General features: G+C 39.7%; 1 protein-coding gene across 5 annotated transcripts in view; it reads right to left on the reverse strand.

The window, feature by feature from the left end:
• SEC24B (SEC24 homolog B, COPII coat complex component) overlaps positions 1 to 26,949 on the reverse strand; it is a 78,965-nt gene extending 52,016 nt beyond the window's left edge. For 3 of the 5 annotated variants that reach the window (XM_043870956.1, XM_043870953.1, XM_043870952.1), the window contains exons 1-3: positions 26,694 to 26,949; positions 10,618 to 11,361; positions 968 to 1,141 (exon numbers count right to left, since the gene is read on the reverse strand). In XM_043870956.1, coding sequence (XP_043726891.1) covers positions 968 to 1,141; positions 10,618 to 11,361; positions 26,694 to 26,820 — 1,045 coding nt within the window. In that variant the 5' untranslated portion in view covers positions 26,821 to 26,949. The remainder of the gene's footprint in view (positions 1 to 967; positions 1,142 to 10,617; positions 11,362 to 26,693) is intronic. The other 2 variants (XM_043870954.1, XM_043870957.1) reach the window with 2 other exon arrangements.
• Positions 26,950 to 27,489: the final 540 nt, after the last annotated feature.

Genomic DNA, 27,489 nt, shown 5'->3' on the forward strand with positions numbered 1-27,489 from the left:
AAGCCTCTGCTGACCACAGGAACACTTAGCAGATAAGAGCACTGAGACAAGTCGAAGGATTTATGTTGCTTTTTCCAAGTTTCAAACAAAAAAGGGTTCTTCAGACTCAAGGAGAGGGGTTGGCATTACATAGTGATACAGTGCCTAAAACATTACTAATGATTATGATGGGAACACAAAGCACATATCCCTAAAAACAGTTATCTCTCATCAAATGAGAAATACAGTATAGTAACCTGAAACCTCAACAGATTTGGAATTTTAGCCAGATAGAAAACAAATCAAGAATACCGCCAAAAGAAAAGGCATTGTGGGGAAACAGGGTTAAAAGAACACCTGTCACTTAACACATGCAAACCATTAAAAGAGCAGACAAATAAACCATACTGTTTGTCAACAAGGTAAGAGTGTGGCTTACAATTTCATTTTCATCCTCTCATACTCAAAATTGGGTCAAAAGTTACTTTCTACTAATTATAATGACAAGCAAAGAAGTCATCAAAGAGGATATGTAAATTCACTAAATAAGGAAATCTTGGGTGTTTCATCCTAGAAGAAATAATAATAATCTTAAAAAAAAGAAATGAAATGGTTCATAATAGAGGGATGATTAGTAAATTATAATATACTGAGACAATGAATTAGTCATCATGACTACAAAACTGTACAGACATATACGGAGAACTGCATAATTTAATAAATGTAAAAGCAGAATACAAAACATTATGTAAACTGATCACAATCATACATAACAGATTTAACAAAATTCTACAACATATATAAAATCATAAAAAGAGGCTGGAAAATATTAAAACATAATCGTCTGAATAGAAACTATAAATTAGTTTTTTCATATTTTCTATAAATTATGGTTATTCAGTTTGACTTTTTAAAATCAGCTATTTGAATTAGCATGTACGTATGTGTATGTAGGTACTATACATAGTATAACAGATTTCTCAAATACCTTTCTGCTGTAATAGCTCTGACGGCTGTGTAACCGAGGCCACAGGCTCCACTGGACGATTTGCAGCAGGAGGCATTCTAGCTGTCGAGGCTCCTGACACAACAGTGGATACTACTGGGCTGGATTTAGGAGGCTGAACATTTTGCATTACAGAACAGGACAAGGAATCTGCAACTGAAGACAAGAAACTGTTTCATACACAGCAATAAGCTTGAAGTACATTAAAATACCAACAAAACACAGTTTATCTGAAGTTCTTGTAGAAACTTCAGCAGCATCACATTTATCTAGTATGTCTGTATCTAGGAAATAATGGGTCCAAAGAAATGATTTTCCAAAAAACGAAAAACTTACTAAATGTTTTAATAACCTTTAACAGCAATTTTCCTAAAACATTTCACAAGCTTCCAAACCTTCTTAAACAAAATGAACCCCAATGATTTTTACTAAAGATCACTATTATTAATTTGAATTATTGCACTATGCAGTGGTACCTCAGATGATAGAGGTAGTTTGCTTCAACAGTAATGTGATTTTTGAATGATATCAATGTTTCCAGTACTAGCTCAGATCCCATTTTGTTTTGTAAACTACCACATCTCATTTGCTGTCTCTAGTCAGATGCCCTGTCTCACAGGTAGCTAAGTAAGGTTCTGAGATTAACATTAGGTTGGACTTCTAGAACAAAGTGCATGTGATTCATATTCAGTCTCTGTGACAGCTCAAAATGCCTTACCTGCAAGATCATTTTCAGCCAACCAAGAGATAATGGAAAAACCTACGATGACAACCTAGGTGTTCACTGGTGGATGAATGGACTTTAAGAATGTGGTGGGGAGGGGGGATCGGGATGGGGAATACGTGTAAATCTATGGCTGATTCATATCAATGTATGACAAAAAATAAATAAATAAATAAATAAATAAAAAGAAAAAAAAAAGAATGTGGTGGATCTAGATATATATACATGGAGGTATGATGTGTATGCATTTATACGTGTGTGTGTGTGTATATACACACATACAGTGCATGAATGGATACAGAAAATGTGGAAACAAAGAAAACACACACACATACACTGGAATATCATTCAACCATAAAAATGTAGGAAATGCTGCCATGTGACAACATGAATGGACCCTGAGGTTATTATGCTAATTGAGGGTAAGTCAGAAAAATAGTGTATAGTCTAATTTACATATGGAATCTAAAAAAGCCAAACACAGAAAGTTTTGGTTCCCAGAAGCAGGGAGGTGAGGAAAATAGGGAGATACTGGTCAAAGGATACAAACTCTCAGTTAGGAGTAGGTTACAGTACAGGACTCCTAAATGTACAGTACGGCGACTATACTTAAAAACACTGTTATAATATACTTGAAAGTTATTACGACAGTATATCTTTTTTTTTTTAAAATATTTATTTATTTTATTTATTTATTTGGCTGTTCCCAGCCTTAGCTGCAGCATGTGGGATCAAGTTCCCTGACCAGGGATTGAACCCTGGCCCCCTGCGTTGGGAGCACAGAGTCTTAGCCTCTAGACCACCAGGGAAGTCCCATACGACAGTATATCTTAAATGTTCTCACCAAATACACAAAAAAGGCAATTATGAGAGGTGACTAACCCTACTATGGTAGTCATTTTGCAATAAATTTGTATATCATTATGCGGCACATCTTAAACTTACACAACAGTACATGCACACATACAGACAGGTACGTATGTGTATTATATGCATGATGTGTATATGTGTATATATACATGAACAAACTCAGGTCTAAGACTGAAACAAATGTAACAATATATATAGTAACAGAACAAAATGTGATACATTTCCTAATAGTGTACAAATGATACAAATATGAGGAATGGGGAAAGAAGGTGGACTGTGGTCTAAATGCACTGACTGCCACATAATTTTCAGTAAGGACAAACGTCACTGTGAGAGACCAAAAACACAGTCAACAATATTTTTCAGTTCCTCTCATTAAGAAGTGGGAGTCTATTTTCCCACTCCCTGAACTGAGGTTAAACTTTTGACTGGCTTTCACCAGCAGAATGTGGCAAAAGTAATGGTGTACAAGCTCAAGACCTCAAGTTTTGAGAGGCAATGAAGCTTATACCTTTCTGCTCTTGAAAACGCTGCCCTGACCCCGTCATGTAAGGAAGCAGATCTGGTCAGTGTGGAGAAAAACCTAAGTACTCGAGTGAACAGTGGGCACCAACAGCTAGCTACACAGGTGAGTGAAGCTCTAGGATCTTTCAGCCCAGCCAACTGTCAAGCTAAATGAAGTCACAGAAGTCCAGGAAAACAAGCAGAGGAACTGCCCAACCAACCCACAGGACTGTGAAAAATAAAACATAATGCTGGTTTTCAACCAGCGTTAGATAACCGATAAAATCATTCAAAATGTCAAAGTAACAAGAGTGATGAGTATATTTAACAGTACAAGGTAAAAATTAAGAAAGATATGATCACCTAAAATTCAGTGATAGAGAAAAGAAAAGGGGTATGGAAAACAGTAAATATACTAATTTTACCTTTGCTCATATGAGAAACTAAAAGACACTGTATAAAAATATAGAAAATATTTCTGCCTCTGGTAATGACGATCTAGGTAATTAGGACTAAACCTTCTAAGGAAGATAACTTTAAACACTATATTTAAAAAGATTTTCTTAAAATCATCAAAAATCTAACATGACATAAACTAATCTCTGGGGGAAAATCTATAAGAAACTGAAAACTCAAGAGAAATAAGCCCAACACTCAGAGCTGCTTTCACCCTGTGGATATCTGTTGCAAACCAGATCTGCTGTTCTTGGTGGCCCTGCAGAGTGTGGAAAATAAGACATCTCCCACAGCACACCCAAGATAGGGCGCCTGATACGGCACCCCACACCTTCGCTTTTAAGATAGTATCTGGAGGGTTATAACCTCAGGACCAGGATAAATCAGGAAACCAAGCCTTACAAAAGCCAGCAGCTTTGATTCAGAGCATCTACACAGTCCACTACATCTAGGGCCTTAGACTGGGATAAATGTGACCACAAGCTGGTAGTTCTTAGAGGAAACTGGCAGAAGGAAATGTAAATCCTCCCTGGAGAATGTTTCCATCACCCTAGGCCTTTAGAAGGTCCCACAATAATTTTTCAGAAACAAAATTCCAAGCACCATGTCGAAGATAAGCAGTTCAGGTGTGTACAGGGCCCTCTGTGTTCTCCGGTCTCCAGCTTGATACATGGCATCATCCTGGTTATAGTCCTTCAATATTCTGCCAGTCCTTAAGGGTGAAGATAAAACATGTTATCCTGAAAACTTAAGGGGGTCAACCAGGCCCTGAATGATCCCAGCCTCCTCCTGGTCCATGGTTCTCCTCTAGCTTCAGTCTTTCAGTCCCTCGAACTTGCTGTGCTCTCTTCCATTAAAGGGAATTTCACGTAATCCCCTTTAGATGTAACAGACTTTTTTCTTTAATAAAATAATTGATACAAATAAGTCTGCCTTACATATGTGTATGTAGTTATAAAATCATAATAAAAGAAATACCCAGGAACTCAGCATCCAACTGTGAAAAGAAAGCGTTTCCAATATTGCTGATGCTCTTGGTGCACTCCTCACAGAAGGCATTCCCTTGCCTCTCTCCTGATTGTGTTCACTATCCCCTTACTTTTGTTATTAAATAGTTTACCACACAAATAAGTATCTCTAAACATTATTTCTGCTTATTTTTTAACTTTATCACAATAGCATACCACATATATTCTTCCATGAATCCTATGGTATATTTCCAGGACTCATTTGTGTTAACGAGTGTAGTTCTATTCAGCAGTCCACTGGAAGGATATACATTATGTATCCCTTCAATTACAAACGGACACCGGGGTTCTGCTTTTTCATTTTCACATGCAGTACTACAGGAATGCTCACGGACCTTCCCTGGCGCACACGTGCAGCTTCTCCGGGGCAGAGCTCCTCAGCGCGTGTGCCGCGGCTCAGAATGTGTAGCTGCAGCAAGGCGTGAGAACGCCCTTGGCCCCGGGGGTAGCCTGTGCGAAGTGAGCTCTTTGGCCAAGGGAACAGACTAGTCTCTTTAGTTCAGAATCCCCAAAATGTCATTTCCTACTAGCACTACACATCTAAAACAGGAAGTGGTGTTCTAGGGCCTCCTTATTCAAAGTGTACTACATAGGGTACCAACACCTTAGTCAGAAACTTGATAAAATCCTTAAGCCGGGCCACACTAGCCATGGTGAATCAAGACCTGCATTTTAACAGGACCCTGGGTAATTCATATGCACAAAGTATGAGAAGAACACTTCTCTAGAGTACACAGAAGTGGGGCAGCCGTGTTCTAGGGCATGGTTACATTCAATTCCCCTAATGCCCAATTTCCCTAAAATACTGGACCAACAGATCGTCCGACAAACAGTGTCTAAGATTTTTTTTTTAATTCCACACCCTTGCCATGCCCTAGTATGGTCAGTCCTTCAAAGTTTCATCATGCTGACACTAGGTATAAGGAGTTTTCCCATGCTAAGCTGCTTTTCCCTGATTATTAATGAGACCGAGTATGTTTTCATTTGTGAAATGCCTGTTTGTGTTTTTTTCTTGATTGTGTATTTTTCTTTTCCTTATTGATCTTATTGTGTTATCTGTGTAATTTTGGATAAAATACTATAAATTTTTTTCTCCCAGTTAATGGCAAATAAAGTTCTTAATTAGAAATTAGTAAAGCTCATCATGCTTATTCTTTATGGCTAGCTAACATTGTGTGTAGTGTCCTTAAGAAATTATTCCCTACCTGAAGGTTCTTCCGTATTTTCTCTGAAAAGTTTTGAAGTTTTGCCTTTTTGCATTTAGATACTTGTTTTATCTGTGATTTATCTTATACATGGAAAATTCATTCTTCAGATTGCAGCTCACACATCAAATATCAAGGAAAACTTTCCTAAGTTCCACGACTAACAGGCCAGATATACCTAGAATACTCTTCACCAAGCACCATAAATCTCTGCCTCATGATACTTAAATGACAATAGCAATTTTACATTTATTTGCCTTTATTTGGATAATGTTTGCCTTCCTAAGAAGATTACAACTTCATGAGGTAAGGCATCAAGTCTTTTTATTTGCTATTTTATCTCCCAGCACTAAAATAAATGCCTGTCACATAATTGGCTTTCAAATATCTGTCAAATATATGAAGACAAGTTCCACAAATATTAAAGACCACCAAAAAAAATGCCAGGAAAAAAACCAACAAAACTACCCCTTTCATAACGAGAAAGTGACAGATGAAATATGGTATATATAGAGACAGAACACAATTCAGAAATAAACTGTTTATCTATTTATTTGTTGGCATTAAGGTAGTTCCCTTGTCAGTTCTTAGCAGCTCCTCAGTGAGTGTACATACAACTCTGTTGGAACTAGGGAGATTAAATTCTCAACTAATAACACTATTACCCATTCAAGCTGTTCAAACTAGAAAATTTAAGTCAACTTCTATTATTCCTTTTCCTTCATAAACCCTATCAACCAATTCTTGAAATCATCTCTTGCCACCTGTCTTCTGTCTAAACGAATCCCAACCTATGTTATCATCCTTCATTCTAGATAGTTGTAGTTAATTCCTTCCTAGTTAGTCTTCTTGTCTCCAAGTTCTTCCTCTTCCAGTTTACCTACCACACTGCTCACAGAGAAACATCTAAAACACAAATTTGACAGTGTCACCACTGTGCTTAAAAATTTCTGATGGTCGCTGATTACAGATAGAACTAAGCTTATGTTTTTCCTTCACTTCGTCCTTTCCTCTCACCTTCCCAATGCCACGGCCCAGCAGAAACTGGGAAACTGAGACACCAGAAAAGACACCAAAAAAAATAACCAATAAAACCAAGTTTTGAAGGAAGTGGTCATAAAGATGGGACATTTCATCTTCTGGGCTTAAAGGAGTAAATATAGAAAATCTTCAAGTGGAAGGTACTAAGGTAAGAAAAGATAAGGTTCAAGAGTGCCTATGAAAAACTGAAGGAGTATGAGGGAGCAAAATTATTATTATCTCACAACTCTGCAATCTCAACACAAGTTCCTGAAGCTGAAAATAATCTCTTAACTGTACTATTTGTGCCTCCAATGTAGTTTTCTAACTTATTTCTAACTTGATTTCTTTATCCAGGTAGTCACCTCCTAGTATCTATTTTGCTTTTCCTCAGGCACATCATCACCTCAAGATGACAGACATATATTAACACATCAGTGATTATACCTTAGTATCGTGTTGTAAGTTGTAGATTTTTACACAAGGATTTTATCAATGTTTATTATTATTATTTTTATGAGTAGATTTTTAAATGCGTCTTTTTAAAAAAAAAAATTGTACTTGGTAAAATAGCATTAATCAGATAGTACTATTTTACAATATGACAGCAAGATGTGATCCTTCTTGAACTTGTAGTACTCAACCAATTTCACCTCAAACTAGGAAAGAGCTTCTGAACCTTGAGAAATTTACCTGTAATGACAGTTAAAAAAAAATTTAATGGCCTAATGATACCTTTTAAACACTAGCCAAAACTGCACCCTAAATTAACTAAACATAGCACTCAAAACTTACATCACTATGTTTTTAACAAAAATAATCTGAAATTCTAGTGCTAAATTATATTAATGTGCTTTTCTAAAATTAAAGAGACAAATGAGATATGTTTAAATGTCTCTTTTATTCCACATTTCTGAATATGAACTCAACTGCCTAAAAGTAACAGCATGTATCAATCACTGTATTTTTCATAATCACTTAACTCGGGCTATGCTTTTGAATCTCAACCCTTCATGAATTGCTGAAGTTTAACTATATTAAATCCTGAAAATGAAACTAATATAATCAAGTAATAAAATGCAATCATTCTTATCAATTACTCAAAGATTGGTTTTCATACAAAACCATGCTTAAAATTTAAGATTCTTACTTTGACAATATAATTTAAAAGTGTCCTAAGCAATTAAACTGCTTGTCTTTCTAGAAAATTACAAGCGACATACCTATGGCTCCCAAACTTTGCACTTAGGCACCCCAGTTGCCCTTGCAACAAACTCACAGTTCCAAGGGATGTTTTAAATTTTCCAAGAGAAAAACAGTAACATCTGTCAGAAAACATTATGAACTATTACTACAATGCAGTGTGGAGCACTGGAAAAAAGTATTGAGAAACATCAACTGAGGAAGTTTAGGAACTTCTGTAATACTGAATTTTAAAGTAAGTTTTAAAAGTAATCTCTTTCTCTCTTTTGAAATGATGACAAGCAATAGGCCATATTAACCTGAGATATATTTAATTTGTCAACTTCTGAACTACAATTAAAAAGTCATTTACCAATCTAAGGAGGGAAAAACCCACTTCTTTAACATTAATTTCCCAAATTGTATTTATTATGGCTTTCATAATATAGTATTACAATTAAAACAATGGAAATACACTCCCTTCTCTTTGCCTAATGGACTAATTACTAGTCATCCAAACAGAAGGTAATTTTGTAATTATCCTTACTCTTTATTCAATATTTTTTTCAATAGTAGGCCCTTGCCAATAGGTATTCTACTCATAAGCCAAATGGCCCCAACATTTTCCAATCCTACATCTTAATAAAAATTCATTCTGTCCGGTCCTATTCCCATCTGAGAAATAAGATAGGAATTGGCTGACTTTCTTTTTTGTCACAAAAGTCATAAAATCCTTAGGTCAGGGGGACCTTAGATAAGCTGATCTGTAAAAGACTTACTGAAAGGAGGAAGCAAGCAGGATTTCTACGGGACAGAGAGCCCTGGTTCTGAGACGGGCAGACTGAGAGTCAGAAGAAACAGCTTCAGGACTGTTCCTAGTATTCAGGACTACAGGCTTTCCTAGTTTGTAAACCACAGGGATAGCACTAGAGCCTGGATCTGTTACCAGACGTCATTTGAGAGCCAGTCAGAAATTCAGATTCCCAAGACTACCCTGGAGATTATTCTATTCTAGCTCAGTCAGCTGGGTTTGAGGGATTTTCTGCAAGGGATTCTGATGCAGAGCCAGATTTGGGAATTGTGACGGATGCTTCAAGCTGACTCACCTAAGACCCAGTCAATGCTGGCCCCGTTTCAGGCCTGTCTCTACCATGGAGGCTCCATGGCCTTCCCTTAAATTAGACGTGGTCTTTTAAAACAGCAATGGCAAATGACATGGAAAATGAAGTCTGTCAGTGCCACAAACCCATCGTCTTTCCTCTCCCTTCTTTCTGCTTTTAATTTTGACAGGTATGTAAGTTATCTTGTTTCTATAAATCAACATATTAAGGATGGCACAGTGGAAAGAGACAAAAGACAATGACGACATCTGGATCTGCATCTGCCTAGACTTCTTGACTCCTTGCTATGTGAGGAAAATAAACACCTTTTCTGTTTAAACCACTATTAGTTGCTTGTAACCCAAGGTGTTTCTAAATAACAGCACTGAAAGAATAGGCAATCTGAAATGTACAGTTCAGATCTAATATTCTAAAGGTCTAACTTTAAATAATCTAACTGTCCAGGGAAGGATACTTTTCTACAACATCCTTGACATATGGCTATCTAAACTCTGATATACAATCTAGAGACATCATTCAGAAAACTATCACAGATTTCCAATACTCATTCTTGACATACTGTTTCATTCGGTTCAAGAGCAGATTTTGTTAAGGTCAAAGTGACAAGATGAATTAAAGTGAGTAAATTTTATGCAAACCCCACACTAAATAAACTACATATACAGCTTGTGTATATAACTTTTAAACAAATAAATTTAATCATATCTTGGTTTAGGAAGGTGAGAAAAACTAATTACAAGGGTATTCTTCATGTATCTTTCCCCATCTTCACTGTCCTTCATTCAGCTTATCTATCTGGGGCTGAGAAAACATCAGCTTTAATGTATAGGAAATACATCTTCTGTGAAAGTTGCAAATAAGGGTTCACCTAACCAGTTTGGTATTTCAGACCATAATTTTTTCTACAGAGAATGGGGCTATGGCTGGAAGAATAACTGTCCCAAAGTTGAACTAATGCAAAAAAGAAAGTAGCAGCTAACAAAGTGAAGTTGCTCTCTGCGACCCCGTGGACTGTAGCCTACCAGGCTCCTCCGTCCATGGGATCCTCCAGGCAAGAAACTGGAGTGGGTTGCCATTTCCTTCTCCAGGGAATCTTCCCGACCCAGGGATCAAACCCAGGTCTCTCGCATTGCAGGCAGACGCTTTAACCTCTGAGCCGCAGCTAACAAAACATATCCTCAAATGGACTTTTCCACTGTGCCCTATTCCAAACTCACATTAAAGACAACTACTGCAGAGGCAAGAAAACCTATCAGCAAACACCACCTGAGATCCTAATCGTGGCAAGGAACCACTCTATACAAGGCAGACGGTCAGGGGGCTAACTATGAACAAATGAAGGGGACGGGTTCAAGGAGATACTGCAAAACTTTACAGCAAATAAAAGCAAATAAATAGCAAAACTAAGCAAATTGCTGGTTTTTCTAATGGGCAATATCATCTTTAACCTTCATGCAATAAAAACGGACTGGAAATGCACTGACTTTCAACCATGCTTTGGTGGACTTTTCATTCAACCTACCGGTATTTGTTGGGTTGCTGGCTGTAGCCAGGGAGGTGTGGTTTCGAATCAGATTGTCTTGGGTTGATGGAAGGCCCGGAGCTGACCACGAGAAAGTACTGTATCCTGAAGGACTCTGCTGGTGGTGGTACTGTTGTGATGGTGGAGGTGGAAGCGGTGACGGATGGCTGACAGCTGTATTTTGACCAGAAAAGGAATTATCTCTAATTGGCCTGACAGTTGGAGCATTCTGTGAGGTAAACATTTGTTGCCCGTATGGATCACCAGCAGGTAGAGAGGGATATGAAATATTAGGATACGCAGCATTAGAAACAGTTGACAAAGCATAGTGACCACAAGTAGAGGGAAATCCCTGAGAAGCAACAGAAGAACTGGCAGAGTACATGGGTGGACTGTTGTAATGATTCACAAAAGAGGAGAACGGCTGGGAGGCACTCGTATGCAAATACGATGTGGAGGCCGAGGCACCTTGGAAAGATCCCGGAGTGGACCCCACCGCATGAGGGGCGGGAGGAACCCTGCCGTACATCTGCTGAGCTCCTGGCTGCTGGCTGGCTGTGTTAGGAGTCGCCACACTCTGGGTTGGTACCGTATAGAGACCAGAGTAGTAATCACCACTCTGGCTATCCAATGGCAACGAGGTCATTTTCCCAGGTCCTTGAGAGTAATGTCCTGAGGGAACAATATAGTTTTGAGGAGGCAATCCATACTCAGATGGAACTTGCATTTGATTCTGTGCTGGACCTGAAAAAGAAAAGCAAGTATTGACAGGCATTAGTAAGAAGGCAACTAATTTTTAAGCACAGTTCCCATCTAACTGTTGCCCTAATTTACTTCTTCATAATCCCAAACTGTTACCAGAGGTTATACTCTAACAGGCCTGCCATGGTAGTCAGCCTCCAAGATGGCGCCCAGCCTCCTCAACGCTCCGGTACTCATACCCTCGCGCGATACACCAGGACCGGACTGTGTGACCAGCAGCAAACAGCGGAGGTAATGATATCACTGCTAAGACTTGTCCTGTCTCAGGCACTGGCACTCTTAGATCTCTCAGTGTGGAAGATCAAAGCTGCCAAGCTGTGAAGAGCTCTCTGGAGAAACCCATGCGGTGAGGAATCGCATTCTCATGACCAACAACCAGAGAGAAACTGAGGTCTGCCCACAACCTCAACAGAGAGTCTGGAAGCAGACTCTTCACACCAAGTAATAGAGTCTTAAAGATAACCAGAGCCCCTGCTGACAGCCTGAATACAATCTCACGTTTGAGACCCTAATCCAGAATCTCCCAGCTAGACTGCTTCATGTCCCTCAGAAAGTATGAGACTAGTACTCCTTGTTTTTAGCTGGTAAGTTTTAGGCTATTTTGTCATGAAGTAACAGATAACAATATACCTACCACAGACGAAGTTCAAACCTTTCTTACTGCCCCCCCTTTTTTAATTATAAAACTAACAGTATACCTACTATCAAAAAAATTCAAACAATGAAGAACATAAAGTGAAAAGTACAAGTCCCCTTCTTTCCCTGGTAGCTGAAATCCTACTTCCCAGATGTAGTTTAGTTAATGGTTTCTTGTGTATTCTTTGGATACCTATATGTACAATATTGGATACCTATATGTACAATATATGTAATATACATATAAACATATATATATATTTAACCACAAAGACCATATTACAGTTCAGCAAGGATATCCTTCTGTGTTAGCATATATAAATCTTTATTATTCTTCTAAAAGAATCTAATAATATTTCATTGTAGAAACATAACATTATTTACCAAATCCCCATGATGAATATTTACTCCAGGGAGTGAACTAATTTATGAGGTCAACCTCTGTGATGAATATGCAGGTAAGTTCCTAGAATTGAAACTGGAGGTTCAAAGGGTTTAGGAGTAATTAAAATTGACCATTATTGCCAAATATCTTCAAAAATGTCTATCAATTTATACCTCTCATCAATGATGCTTCAGAATGCCTCATCTTCCCAACACTGAGTACCATTTTAATCTCTGCCTATCTAGTAAGAAAGAAACATTTTAGCTTGCAGTACTAAACTTTGAGTGATGCTGAGAATCCTTACAAATGTTTCTTAGCCACTTGGGTATCTTTGTTACCTACCCTTTCCCCACAGGATTGTGTGTCCCTTAATAATTTATAAATGTTCATATACATTAAGCAATTTAACAATATTATTATGTGCTGCCTGTATTTGCCTCAGGTTACTTAATTTTGTTCACGTTGTCTCTTGCTATAGTTTCTCAACTATCATGTAGTAAAATCTTTCATGCTTGACAAAATTTTAATTCATATTTCATACAGCCTCCCCTACTCCAATATTATAAAACTACCCATGTTTTCCTCTAGTGCTTTTAATACTTTCATTTTTACATTTATCTTTGATCACTATAGAATGTATTTATTTTATCAGTATCATTAAAGTTACCATAACTTAGTATTAATTTTATTAATAGTCTAAACAGTACACTTTGTGCCACTCACTGTTCTAATGTTTTATATATATTCAGTCCTTTATTCCTCCTAACCACCTGAAATAAAGAGTATCATTATAACTACTTTATAATAAGGTAAATGAAACAAAATTTAAGTTAATAAAGTCACATATTTAGAAAGTAATAGGGCTGGGGTTTGATTTAGATAATATGGCTCAAGTCCATGCTTTTAAGCAATTATCTGCTGGCCCTCGCTACACTAAAATCCTGCTAGCTTTCTTCAGCCCAGAAGGTCAATTATCTCAAACAATGGAATTCTAGTTTTGGTTCCAAGGGCAAACTTGAATTATCCTAGAATCTAATTTGCTTGTCTTTTGGAATGAAATAGGTATCTGTACCTTACCTCAAATGAAAAGTGAAGTTAAAAGTCACTTGGTCAAATCTGACTCTTTGAGACCCCATGGACTGCAGCCTGCCAGGCTCCTCTTTCCATGGGATTCTCCAGGCAAGAATACTGGAGTTGGCAGCTGTTCCCTTCTTCAGGGGATCTTCCCAACACAGGGTTCAAAACCAGGTCTCCCACATTGCAGGTGGATTTTTTACTGTCTGAGCCACCAGGGAAGCCCAAATGAAAGGATAATCATGTATATATATGTACATATATATGTATACACACACACAGATAAGATATATGTATATAAATTTCAAGCTGCTCCAAGTTCACTGACACAAAAGGTGTCACTGTATTCCTTGCCATAATAATGTATAAAATAGAAAATATGTATTTATAAAAGATACATGAATAATTTCCTTATTCTATTTTCAATTTCTACTAAATCATCTTTAGTATTTAGTCATTTAAATACATTCTCCAAAGATAACTCAGACAATCAAGCTGTAAAAAAAAATAATGTCCACACTTCTGTAATTCCAAGTATACAAGGAACCAAAACTCAGGTAACACTATTTTACTAGGTATATAATTTACTTTTCTTATAGGATATTTCACATGATCATAGTTCACTTAAAAGAATTTATTTACTTAAAAGGAAACAAGTCTTAATACAAATCTTTCATTAACATGCCTTAAAAAAAAGTGTAAAATGTTCTCCTCTTACTAAATTAGATCTAAAAAAATGGTTTTACCACTCTTCATTATAGCCCCAGAAAACCCAACAATGTACACATTTATTAATCAAGAGATCAGATAAATCTGTTTAAATATCTACTCACTCTATGATTTGATTTGGCTTATCTATGCTAAATGATCTCTGCAAACAGGACAAGAACCATCATTTTGTCCAAGCTACTCAAATGCCATTCTTCTAAAAATAATAGGGATGTTGGAACTGGTAAAATTTATCATAAGTAAATTACCCACCCAAAAAAGTCTATTTACTTTTCAATCCATCAAGGAAAAGGAAGGTACTTACTTTGTAGAGAGGGTGCAAAGGTAAGAATAGCTAATTATATGTCGATGCATACCATTTCTTATCAAAATCTAAATGATCCGAGTACCCTCCCCCAAAATTCTAGTATAATTTAACCAAAATAATATGTGAATTAGCTCTTTTGAAAGTAAAATAATTTTTTGAATGTTTAAAATCAATTTTTAAAAACCTGCACAAAAAAAATTAAAGATCAGTTTAAACTGAAAGAAAATGCTAGGACAAGAAAATAATTTTAAAAATTTTGTCTTACGGTGACCTAACAAGGTGTGATTTTCTTCAACTTTAAAATGTATTAGATAATTCTTAACTTTTTCTTGGGGTATATTAATAGTGAATGCGTAGTCATGTCTGACTCTTTGACTGGACTCTGACTGTAGCCCGCCAGGCTCCTCTGTCCATGGGATTCTCCAAGCAAGAATCCTAGAGGGGACTGTCATTTCCTACTCCAGGGGATCATCCCAACCCAGGGATCGAACTTGGGTTTCCTACATTGCAGGCAGATTCTTTACCATCTGAGCCAACAGGGAAGCCCAGGGTATATACGAATATTAAAGTTATATTTCTGGGAAATGAGCCTGGGAAAGATCACAAATGCACCCATTCTTTTCTTTTTTTTTTAAAAGAGACTCTGTAAATTATGGGAATTTTACTAGTATTAGCATTTTCATTTACTTATATTCCCAATAATTGCCTCAGCAACTGTGGCAGTTTTAAAACACGGTCGCCAAACTCTTTGACACTGCTGATTAAAGGGTAGGATCTGTCTACTCCTGAATTTGAGCAGGCTTATAACAGCTTCCACCAATAAAGAATGGCAGAAGCAAAGCTGTGTGAATTCCCAGACTCAGTCATAGACAATTGAGCATCTGTATTGTTTGATAGGATTATTTGCATGTGGATCCCTAAGCAACTCCATAAGAAGCCCATTTACTCCACAGCTGCCATGGTCTGAGGATGCCAAAACACACACAGTGGTCACTGCTAGGCACTCTGGTTTGAAGTACAAGTCTGATATATTCTAGTCTAAGTGCCAGATGTGTGAATAAATGAGCCTTCAAGATCATCCTAATCTCCAGCCATCAAAATCACCTTTGTATCTTCCCAGCTCTGGCCCTAGGCATTCTAGAGCAGAGAAAAGCCATCTTTGCGGTGCCCTGCTCAAAGTCTTAGCTCAACACAATCTGTGAGCATAATGGTTGTTTAACCCCTAAGTTCTGTTGTAATTTATTATGGAGTAATAGCAACTAGAATAGCAATTACTATTTTTAAAAATTCAGGATTCAGATTCTAAAGCCAAAATACTATTTTCAACAGCACACACAAAAAGTAGTACTAAAAATACAAATCTAATGAAATATGTGAAGAATCTATATGTAGGAAACTAGAAAACACTGATGAAAGAAATCAAGGACTTAAGTAAATGGAATGATATACCATCTTTGTGGACAGGAAGGCTTGACATTAAGATGTAAATTATCTTAATTTTGATCTTTAGATTCAATACAATCCCAACAAAAACACATGGAAGGCTTTTTTAAAAAACAGATACCAACAAGATGATTCTAAAATTTCTAAGGAAAGGCAAGGTACTAAAATAGCAACAACAACAAAAAAGCTTTGAAGAAGAATAGCAGATTGTTAGTTCCTTGTTTAAAGCTTTCTAATAGTTTCTCTTGCCATTAAGAATAATTCAAATTCTCCAATATGGTCTGTAAGATGGTGGGAGACAGGATAATCCCTCCCTCACCCCACGTCCATGTCCTAATCCCTAGAACCAGTGAAAATGCTAGGTTACATGGCAGAGGGGTGGTAACATTAGAGATAGCATTAGGGCTGTTAGCCAGTGGACCTTCAAAGAGGGAATATATAATCCAGGTAAGCGCCACATAATCATGAGAGTCCTTAAAAGGGGAAGAGGGAGGCAGAAGAGACTCAGAAGGAGCCGTGACTACAGAAGACTCCTCTGAGAGAGGCAATGTTGCTGGCTCTGAAGATGGAAAGAGTGGCCAAGAGCCAAGGAATGGGCACAGCCTCTGGAAGCTGGAAAAGGCAAAGAAATGGGTTCTCTCCTAGAGCCTCTGGAAGGGAACGCAGCCCTAATGACACCTCGATTTTAGTCCAGTTAGACTTCCAACCTGCAGAAGATGGATTGATGTTGTTTTAAGCCACAGTCTGTGGTCATCTGTTACAGCAGCAGAGATTAAAACCAGCGCAAAGACTTTTTATGCTCTGACCCCTGCCCGGCTTGTGTGTGTGCTTGTGTTCACTGCTACGCTGTGTCCGACTGTGACCCCATGGTCTGCAGCGCACCAGGCTCCTCTCTGCCCATGGGCTCCCCCAAGTAAGAACACTGGAGGGGGTTGCCATTTCCTTCTCCAGGGGCTCTTCCCCACCCAGGGATCGAACCCGTGTCTCCTGCATTGGCAGGCAGATCCTTTACCACTGTGCCACTGGGGAAACCTCGACCACTCACCGCTCACCACTCCTCCTTTTCACAGTGATTTCCTAAAGGTACACCTTAATATACTGCAAGTCCTCACATGAGTTTGCCACACTTTGATCAATAAAATGTATTAACAGCTCTGCCACAACTACGAACGCCGAGTGTTGTGATGAAGTGACACAGAATGCCGAGCTGGTAAAGAAGTATAACTTGCCACAAGAAAAGCAAAGGAGCCACAGCACAACATCAGGTACGGCTGCAGGCTAGAGCTTTGTGTCAAAAGGCCATCAAAGGGGTTGCTAGGGCAGAATATTAAGTTGCCTTATAAAGACTTCTGAAGAGGATCATGTTAATATAGTTTTCCTGGAACTTGCTGTTTTAAAATACATGTGTTGCTGGGAAAACTGGTCAACCACTTGTAAAAGAATGAAACTAGAACACTTTCTAACACCATACACAAAAATAAACTCAAAATGGATCAAAGATCTAAATGTAAGACCAGAAACTATAAAACTCCTAGAGGAGAACATAGGCAAAACACTCTCCGACATAAATCACAGCAAGATCCTCTATGACCCACCTCCCAGAATATTGGAAATAAAAGCAAAACTAAACAAATGGGACCTAATGAAACTTAAAAGCTTTTGCACTACAAAGAAAACTATAAGTAAGGTGAAAAGACAGCCCTCAGATTGGGAGAAAATAATAGCAAATGAAGAAACAGACAAAGGATTAATCTCAAAAATATACAAGCAACTCCTGCAGCTCAATTCCAGAAAAATAAATGACCCAATCAAAAAATGGGCCAAAGAACTAAACAGACATTTCTCCAAAGAAGACATACAGATGGCTAACAAACACATGAAAAGATGCTCAACATCACTCATTATTAGAGAAATGCAAATCAAAACCACAATGAGGTACCATTACACGCCAGTCAGGATGGCTGCTATCCAAAAGTCTACAAGCAATAAATGCTGGAGAGGGTGTGGAGAAAAGGGAACCCTCTTACACTGTTGGTGGGAATGCAAACTAGTACAGCCGCTATGGAAAACAGTGTGGAGATTTCTTAAAAAACTGGAAATAGAACTGCCATATGACCCAGCAATCCCACTTCTGGGCATACACACTGAGGAAACCAGATCTGAAAGAGACACGTGCACCCCAATGTTCATCGCAGCACTGTTTATAATAGCCAGGACATGGAAGCAACCTAGATGCCCATCAGCAGATGAATGGATAAGGAAGCTGTGGTACATATACACCATGGAATATTACTCAGCCATTAAAAAGAATTCATTTGAACCAGTCCTAATGAGATGGATGAAGCTGGAGCCCATTATACAGAGTGAAGTAAGCCAGAAAGATAAAGAACATTACAGCATACTAACACATATATATGGAATTTAGAAAGGTGATAACGATAACCCTATATGCAAAACAGAAAAAGAGACACAGAAATACAGAACAGACTCTTGAACTTTGTGGGAGAATGTGAGGGTGGGATATTTCAAAAGAACAGCATGTATACTATCTATGGTGAAACAGATCACCAGCCCAGGTGGGATGCATGAGACAAGTGCTCCGGCCTGGTGCACTGGGAAGACCCAGAGGAATCGGGTGGAGAGGGAGGTGGGAGGGGGGATCGGGATTGGGAATACATGTAAATCCATGGCTGATTCATATCAATGCATGACAAAACCCACTGGAAAAAAAAATAATAATAAAAAAAAATAATAAAAATAAAATAATAAAAAATAAATAAAAAATAAATAAAATACATGTGTTCTAAGTTTAACTCCTTCAAGAATGTCACCAAAAACTTCAGCACTAAAGTAGCCATGAGTGAAAAGGCTGAAAATCTCTATTCCACATATACTCACTCTTAGCACAGAGAGTTATCAAGTCATGCTTGTTCACTTCCAACTGTTCACACAGGCTCTTCCTTCTACCCGGAACCTTCGAGGTCCCCTTCTACCCGCTTCACCTGACCAACTCTTACTCATCCTCAGCTCTCAGCTCTTCCTCTAGAAAACATTCTGCAATTCTACAAGTCCATGCCCGCTTAATGTTGTACTACAGTATATCGGACCTCTGTGACAGTGCTTTCCACGTGGAACTGTAACTAAGTGTACACTCTATAAGTCAAAAACCTGGGCCTACTTTGCTCTCGGCTCTATCATATCCTTAAGGCTTAGGACAGTGACTGGCTCATGGATTCCACTGCTGTATTTTTTAAGAAAAAAAAAAAAGTGCAGTAAATAATCATCAAGTATTTCTGTATCAGGCATTTATCTCATCACAATTATCAACAACTACATGATATTTAAGGGCTTCCCTGGTGGCTCAGTGGTAAAGAATCCGCCTGCCAATGCAGGAGACTTAAGAGATGCAGGTTCAATATCTGGGTTGGGAAGGTCCCCTGGAGAAGGAAATGGCAACCCACTCTAGTATTCTTGCCTGGGAAACCTCATGGACAGGAGGCTGGTGGGCTGTGGTCCATGAGGTCCCAAAGAGTCAGACACGACTGAACGATTGTATGCATGCATGCACATGATATTTAAAGAGAAAGAATTCAAAACTTAATACTTATACTCTACTACCAGAACAAATTACAAGTCTGAATATTTTTTTCTCTGCCATTCTACACTTTTTATTCTTTAGTAGTTCAAGTATAAGAACACTCAAAACAAAAGGAAAGTAAAAATCTACTGCATTTCATTGCATCTAAAGTGTTTTGACATTGCCGCTTTTTTTCCTTCTTACTAGATGTATGAGTTTCCCAGTACAAATGTAATAAATTACTACAAATATAGTGGCTTAAAATAGTACAAATTTATTACTTTACAGTTTGGAAGTCAGAAGTCCAAAATCAGTTTCATTGGGCTAATGTTAAGGTGTCATGGGCAAAGCTGGTTCTTTCTGAAGCCTGAGAGAATCCATTTCCTTACCTTGTTCAGTTTCTAACAGTCACCTGCATTCCTTGGCTTGTGGCCCCTTCCCTCCATCTTCAAAGTACATCATTATAACCTCTGCTCTTGTGGTCTTGTTCCTTTCTCTGTAGGCTGACTCCTCCAGTTTCCAGTAAGGATGGTTGCAAGTATATCAGGCCCTCCCAGATCCAGGATAATCTCCCCAGCTCTAATCACAGCTGCAAAGGTTTTAGATGGTCAGCCTGACTGATATTATCATACACAAGTGAGACACAGCCTCTGATTTTCTATAAGCACCCTTGCTATCCTTATTGAGAGAAAATTATCACAAAATCTACCCAAAGGATAGATTTGCCTCAGTGACATAATTTCCTTCCTGAGATCAGATTCTCACCAAAGGAAAACTGATTCTATCCCTGCTTCATGCAAACTCGATATGAAAATCAAAATTTACACAGCAAGTATTTTATGGAACATCTAGGCACTATACGAAAAAAATCATAGGCTCTTAAATGTTTCCTCATTCCCCTCATTCCATAGAGAAGTAAAATTTTGAATATAAAAATGTTTCCTTCATTAGTCCTTTCCTGAATTGAAAAGACTGAATTAATTCAGGAGAAATTGAATTCCTGAAATTTAAAAAATTTCAACATTTAAAAAAAAATTTATTTCATTTTTTATTTTTTGGTCAGGCCACACAACATGCAGGATCTTAGTTTCCCAACTAGGGATCGAACCTGCATCCCCTGCAGAGGAAGTGCGGGGTACTAACCACAGGACTGCCAGGAATTCCAGAATTTCAACTTTTTAAAAAAGGCAGATTAAAAAGTTTTTATTATCTTCAAAAGGACATCAAGGTCAGCAAACTACAAGCACCTCTGTCCTACTGAAATACAATTCATACTAATTTGGAAAAGTAATTACATTACTAAACATTTATTTCATTCATTGCTGAACTATCAAGAAATAATTCAATATTGAGCCTGTATGTAGTTTAACAATCATCTTTATTAAAACATTGCTGAGCCAGTTGGTGAACAGTCACAGTCCTGACCCTGCTTCCCTGTTACATCCCACCATGCTGGTCCCTTGCCCCAGACCCACTCACGATCCAGCAACTAAAGGAGTAATCCAGGCGCATTACAGTCTGACACAGTTCTGCGCCAGTGTCAAGACTGGGATCTACTCAGTGGTCAGTACGTTAAGTACTAATTACTAAATATTTTGAATATAAAGTATCAATAATATTGCTAAAATACATTTTTAATGAGCATAAAATGTATACAGACACATACAGCTCTAAAAAGTCTGCAATTATAACCCTAGTGATTTAAAAAATGGGGAGTCTGAATGACATCTCATTACCCTGGATTATTCTTCCTGATGGAAGGCTAACAGCTACAAAGGTAACTGTTCCAGTCACGCCTGGCAGACAGAGCCTATGGAACCATTTAGACGAACTCTCACTGCACTAAGTATAGATTATTCCTGCCACTCCATCGGTTGTCCTCTTGGATGCCATCATAATGACTGCTAAGAGTAAAGGGGCCAAAAGAAAACCAATATTGGTTGAAAACATACTACATGCCACGTACTATGCTTTTCTATCCATAATCTTATATAATTCTCATAAAATCCTGTGAAGTTATCACTATCATCACTTTATAAACAAACAAGGATGTGAAAGGTTACTAATTCATACAATTTCACACAGTTCGGAAGTAGTGAAGATGCCAGTCAGTGAAGGTTCCAAATCCATTTCACAATACCTATTTCTCGGAAATACTAGGAAAAACAAGCGAGTTAGGACTTGGCTACGGTCTAGGCAAGGCAATTTTACTACTCCCTCTTGCTTCCCTATTTTATCGCCCTTTTCCTCAACTCCTTTTCCTGGCAGCATTCGGCACGCAATCGTAGAAAACTTAAAACCCCTCTTCCCGCAAACCAGCTAGCTGAGGTAGTGGCCTATTGGAGGAAACCTTCCAAGAGCAGATTCTTTGTCTGGAGGGCTGGACAGTGTGAGAAAATTAGTAGCCAAGTTCACGTACTCCATTGAGTGCCTATCGCATGCTGCCACTGGGAACATGAGGAGGAAAACTCACATGGTCTCTGCTGCCTGAAGAATTTATATCCTGGTGTTTTGAAGGAAATGAAATGAAGGAGCCCCTCATTTGCAAAGCATCTCATTTTACTAAACACCAGGTACTTTAAAAAACAGCACCTCATTTAATGTAATCTTCTCAACAACCCTAAGAGGAAGGTATTATTATCCTCTGAAGCCCAGAGATGTTAAGTAATTTTGTCCACAAAACCCTGGGCTGTAACAGAACCTACACCTTTTTTCACTAGCCTACACTTTCTGGCAATTCTGAGTATGCTTAACCTACTGGAAATAATAGCAGCTTCCTCAGGGCTGAATACAAGATCTGCTCTAACACGCAGTGCTAACTCTGAAGATGCTCTCATTTCTAGGAAAGTCCATTGAAGATTGGCTCAAAATCCCTTCTATTTCAACGTCTTTAGCATCTAATACTTCAGGGTTTACAGATCAATCAGAAAGATGGAAGTTAGCTGAAATACTGGGATCAGTGGCAATGAATGTGATCTACAAAAAGAAATTGAGGGGGAGGTGTGGGGTGGGAATGAAAATATAAAATAACTAAAACAACACAACAACAAAAAGTAAAAACAATCCAGATAACAGACACTTGTGTATATATTTTATAAGATCCTTGAGACATCTATTAACCAGTTTAGGAGGAAATTATGTATGCAGAAAGTTATATTATACCATGGCACTGTCTTCAAGAGAGGACCAGATGCTTCTGGTTGGCTATAAAGGAAGACTAGGAACTTGAGACAAAGACACTGCTCTGATCAAAAAGGACTTACTTCAGATACACTAGTATCTGTATGTACACTTGTATGATTTTAAATTTTGCATGTGCTCTCAAAGTTGAACTGTTTCCTATAACCCACCAGATAGTATTCCTGAGTGAAAGGTATGTTTATGTAATGCTGCTGCTGCTGCTGCTGCTAAGTCACTTCAGTCGTGTCTGACTCTGTGCGACCCCATAGACAGCAGCCCACCAGGCTCCCCTGTCTCTGGGATTCTCCAGGCAAGAACACTGGAGTGGGGTGCCATTTCCTTTTCCAGTTTATGTAATGAAGTCTAATAATAAAGTAATGAAGTCTGATAATTCCCATTACTATCTCATCTTTCTTGCATTATGGACAATAAAATGATAAAACTGCCGATAGTATCATTCTTGGGAAAGGCACATGGTAGAAAGAAAACACATTTTCATTTGAAAATGAGCACCATTTGCTTCCTAAAAGAAGAATCAGAAAGCAGAGTTTTACTGATAAATCTGAGTGCCCCCCACCAAAAAAAACAAACAAACAAAAAACCACTTCTAAAATACCTCTTTCAATTTAAGTCAACTGGGAGAAATTATGGAGTTATGCCAGGTTGCCTGGTGGCTCAAAGTAAAGAATCTGCCTGCCAATGCAGGAGATGTGGGTGCAATCCCTTGGTTGGGAAGAGTCCCTCGACAAGGAAATGGCAACCCATTCCAGTATTCTTGCCTTCAAAATCCCATGGATGGAGGAGCTTGGCAGGCTACAGTCCACAGATCCAAAAAGAATTAGACATGACTTAGCAACTAAACAACAACAATGGGGTTATGCCGTAATTACCAGGATATTATTCACTCAGTCTTTCCTTGTTTGAGGACTCTGTTTTGGAAGGACTCTTAAAAGGCAAAGTGTAAGCTGAAAAATATTCAACTTTCTATGAAAATACAATGATTCTAAACTGCCCATATGCTGCTCAGTGAAAAACTGAAGTACAGAAATGTAACTCCAAGGAAGAAAGTTCAAAAAGAAATAATTCACAAACTCAAAGAAGTCAAATTGTATCTTCAAATAAGTTGGGGGGCGGGGTGGAGGAATAAGTGGGGAAAGTATGTTAACAGTTAAACACAGAAAACAAGGAAAAATATTAATGAAGTCTGGGCTTCTGCCTCCCAGAAACCCTTTCCAAAGTCAAAGTTTCCAGTAAGAGACTTCTTAGAGTCTGTTAATAGAAAGAGATCTGGACTTGAAACTAGAAAAACTGTATCAGACTTCATTTAACAAATGAAACTATAACTTGTTCTAGGCCTCGAAAATGCTGAGTATACAGCGGTGAACAGGATACAGCCAGTCACCCTCAAGAAGCTTATACAGGCATTGGTGAAAAACACCCATCCAAAACTTTCTGGATCTTGATTTTATCTGTTTAATTAGGGAATCGAACTAGGTGTCTTACAGGCTGTACTCCAAAAACACCTGGACCTCCACCTCTATTTTAACCACAACAGCTCTGCTTTTTTCAGATGTCTGTAGCAGGGCTCTACAAATTCCTCTGGGAAAAGAAATCTGTTTTTAAAAATGTTTGATAAACACTAAAGTAAGTGATTGGTAGGTACCACTCCAGTTTTACAACTGTCTTCTGTGATGTTTCAAACTCATACTTCTGATCTATTTCTTTTTCATCACGCCTGGAATTCCACAGAGATATAAAAAGGCAAACTAGTTTATGCAGGACTGAAGAATCAATCACAAACCCAAATGATTGCTTAACCGTTATCTATGGATTCCAAAAGCAAAAGTTACTTTTCTCTGAGATTAACAAGCAAAACAAAAACAGATTTGATCTTGTTATTTATCTACTTAAGTCACTTATTTTCACAAAAACAAACAAAAATTAACTCTAGTTCTTTATCTTAATTTCCAAATTCCTTAACACTCAAGACCCTTCTGTAATCTGGCCCCTTTCAAGTATTGTTTTCAGCTTTAATCCCTTGGGTTTTCCCTCTCACCTGGCACTCTTTTTGCTTCTTGGTTCCTAAATTTTTCAACTTTGGTTCATGCCCCTGCAACAGCCCTCCCCTCCTACCTCTACCTGTCAAATTCCTCAAGGTCATAACCAACTTGAATGTCACCAAAATACATGTCAATTTAGGAGAAAGGCAGGGATTTTGTTTTACCTACTAGGCTAATCTCGAGTCCCCAACTGCAAGCATGCAACAAATGCTGAAATGAATTATATCAAAGGAAAGTAATGATTATAAACAGTAGAAAGCAAGCATCATTTATATCTGGCTTCTAAATGTATTAACTGATTTTTTACATATTTAACATCTTGATTACAACTGATATCCTGTCACTCCTTGAGTATTCACAAAATTTGTAAGACTAAGGCAAATATTTGTCACCTTAAAAATTGTACACTATGACAATAATGCATAATCAGAAAATCAGGAAAAGACACAATCCTTGGATCACTATTAAGCATGGATTTACAATATTATAAAAGACTGGGGATCTCTTCTTTCAGTTCTTCCACACACAAAGCTATTTCAAAAACTAAACAAAAACAAGAATTTATGCTAAGTTTACAGGAACAAAAACTGCTCAAAAATAATATCTTCATGTTTGTTCAGGGCAGAAGAACAAAACCTACTACACTGACCAGAAAAAGTACTGCATGTAACACTGACAACTATGGCTGATCCAAAGGATTATGAAGACTAAGCCATCACGTTTGACTTACAAAAAAAAACAAAAAACCTCAACTTCTGGCTCTCAGGATAAACGATAAACTGCAAGCATGAACAGCATCAGCTATAAAAATTAAATGTTCGCTGAACTGATTTATAAAGTCCAGTAAGTTTTCACTAGCAGACTGGGTAAAATAGGTCAGTCCAACAATCATTTGAAGAGCACCACCAGACTTTGTTCTCTTATACAAACAGAGAACCAGACATATTCTTGTAAAGTATTCAGTCAATTAGTTTCGAGCGTTCTCATCGGAAATATTACCGTTTATACAGAGCGGGCCCCTCTCCCCGGGCCCCATCCACTAACTGAAGGAACGGATATTCTACAAGCATCATTTTTCAGCGGAGACTGTTACTTCCCCAAAGCCCACGACCTTAGTCTGAAAGCGGCCTTCACGTTGCAATGCCTGCTGCCGGTATGAAGGCCTTGCCTCAAACAGGGCCAACTCTGGCACGTTTTTGTTTCTGAAAGTGAAGCTGGGGGACGGGGGAGAGGCGGGGGACACCCAGATCTAAAAGTATTCGTTTAAATCCGTTTGACACCTGCTCCTTTTCAAACACAACCAGCCAGTTCCAGGCGCTCGAGTAGCGGCCGCAGCAGCAACGACAGATCTCGAAGGCCGAACTGGGTCAGGGTTACAGTTACACTCGTGTTGCCTATTTACACCCTTTGTCTACAAACTTGAGCACTAACTGAAGTTTCCTTCCAGGTAGCGTGCTCGCCGGGCCTCAGAAATCAGAGCAATTTTCCCCGAGACAGGAAGGGCACAACCCTCCTCAGCTCCCTGGCTACAAGCAGCCTTCGCCGGACCACGCACTCTGCGGCCCCGGGTCTCTCCGCGACAGGGGTCGCTCGGGGCGCCTCGCCCGCGCCCGGGGCTGGATAACCGCGATTCACGTGGTCTCTGGGCTGCCCCCTTTCAACGCCCCAACTCGCCCCGGCGGTTTAGGGCCTGGGGCCACACTCCAGAAGCAGCCCGAGCCCGCGATGCCCCGGGTCGGCCCCGCGCCGGGGCGTCCGTCCCCCCTCTCCCCGCCCCCCGTCAGGCTCCCGCCTTGCGCCCCCCGCCCCCAGCCCGGCAGCCCCCAACTCCCGCCGCCCGCCGGCCCTCCCCGCCGGATCGCGCCGCGCAGGCTGCCCCGCCGGCAACTAGGCCCCGCGCTCCGCCCCGGCCGCCCTCCTCACCGTTCTGCTGGTGCGGCCCCGGGCCCGGGCCTGCCGGCGCGGCGGCTCCTGAGGCGGCGGCTCCGCCAAGCTTGGGCGGGATTCGGGCGCTGGCGGCCGGATGAGGGGACCCGGCGGGGGCCGACATGACGGCGCTGTTGGCGGCGGCGGTTCGGCTTCGGCAGGGTGGGCGGAGGAAAAGGGAAGGCGGGGCCGGAGAGGCGAGAGGAAGAGGAAAGAACGCGGCCGGCGTCACCGAGGGAGTCACCCGGGACCGCGGCTGGAATGCTCACGCCCCACTGCGCAGCCCAGCTGGGCCGCCGCGGGCACCGGGACCCTGCCTCGCCTCCGCCCCGAGCGCGGAGCCGCGGGACTCCCACCCCCGGGTAGTTCCCCTCAGGCACGGGCTGCGCTCGTCGCAGCGCCCCCTGCAGGCGGATCCGGGCGCACCCAGGCCGGAGGCGGGGCGCGGGGCGGCGGCCTCCCGGGGCAAGAGTGGTGGACCTGGGTCGAAGGGGCGCGGGGCGGCGGTGGGGAGGGAGTTCGAGAGCTGCGTGCGGAGCCCAGCTCCGGAACCCAGGGATACGTCTGGCCGGACTGACCCCAGTCACCCTTCCTCCGAAGAGGAACCCGGGGTTTGTCTTTGTTTTTCTAATCTTGAGGTGTTTTCCCCCTTAATATTAAATTCTGAAGGAAATAGGCATCCAAGCGCCCTGCCCTTCGGCAGTTATAATACACGGCAAAGGAAAAAGAAATATTTCTCTATGATAAACACAGAATCTCAGTCAGAACGGAGAACTTTTCGCACTGACTTACA

Source organism: Cervus elaphus, chromosome 17 (assembly GCF_910594005.1).
Source record: "Cervus elaphus chromosome 17, mCerEla1.1, whole genome shotgun sequence".
NCBI classification, from domain to species: domain Eukaryota; kingdom Metazoa; phylum Chordata; class Mammalia; order Artiodactyla; family Cervidae; genus Cervus; species Cervus elaphus.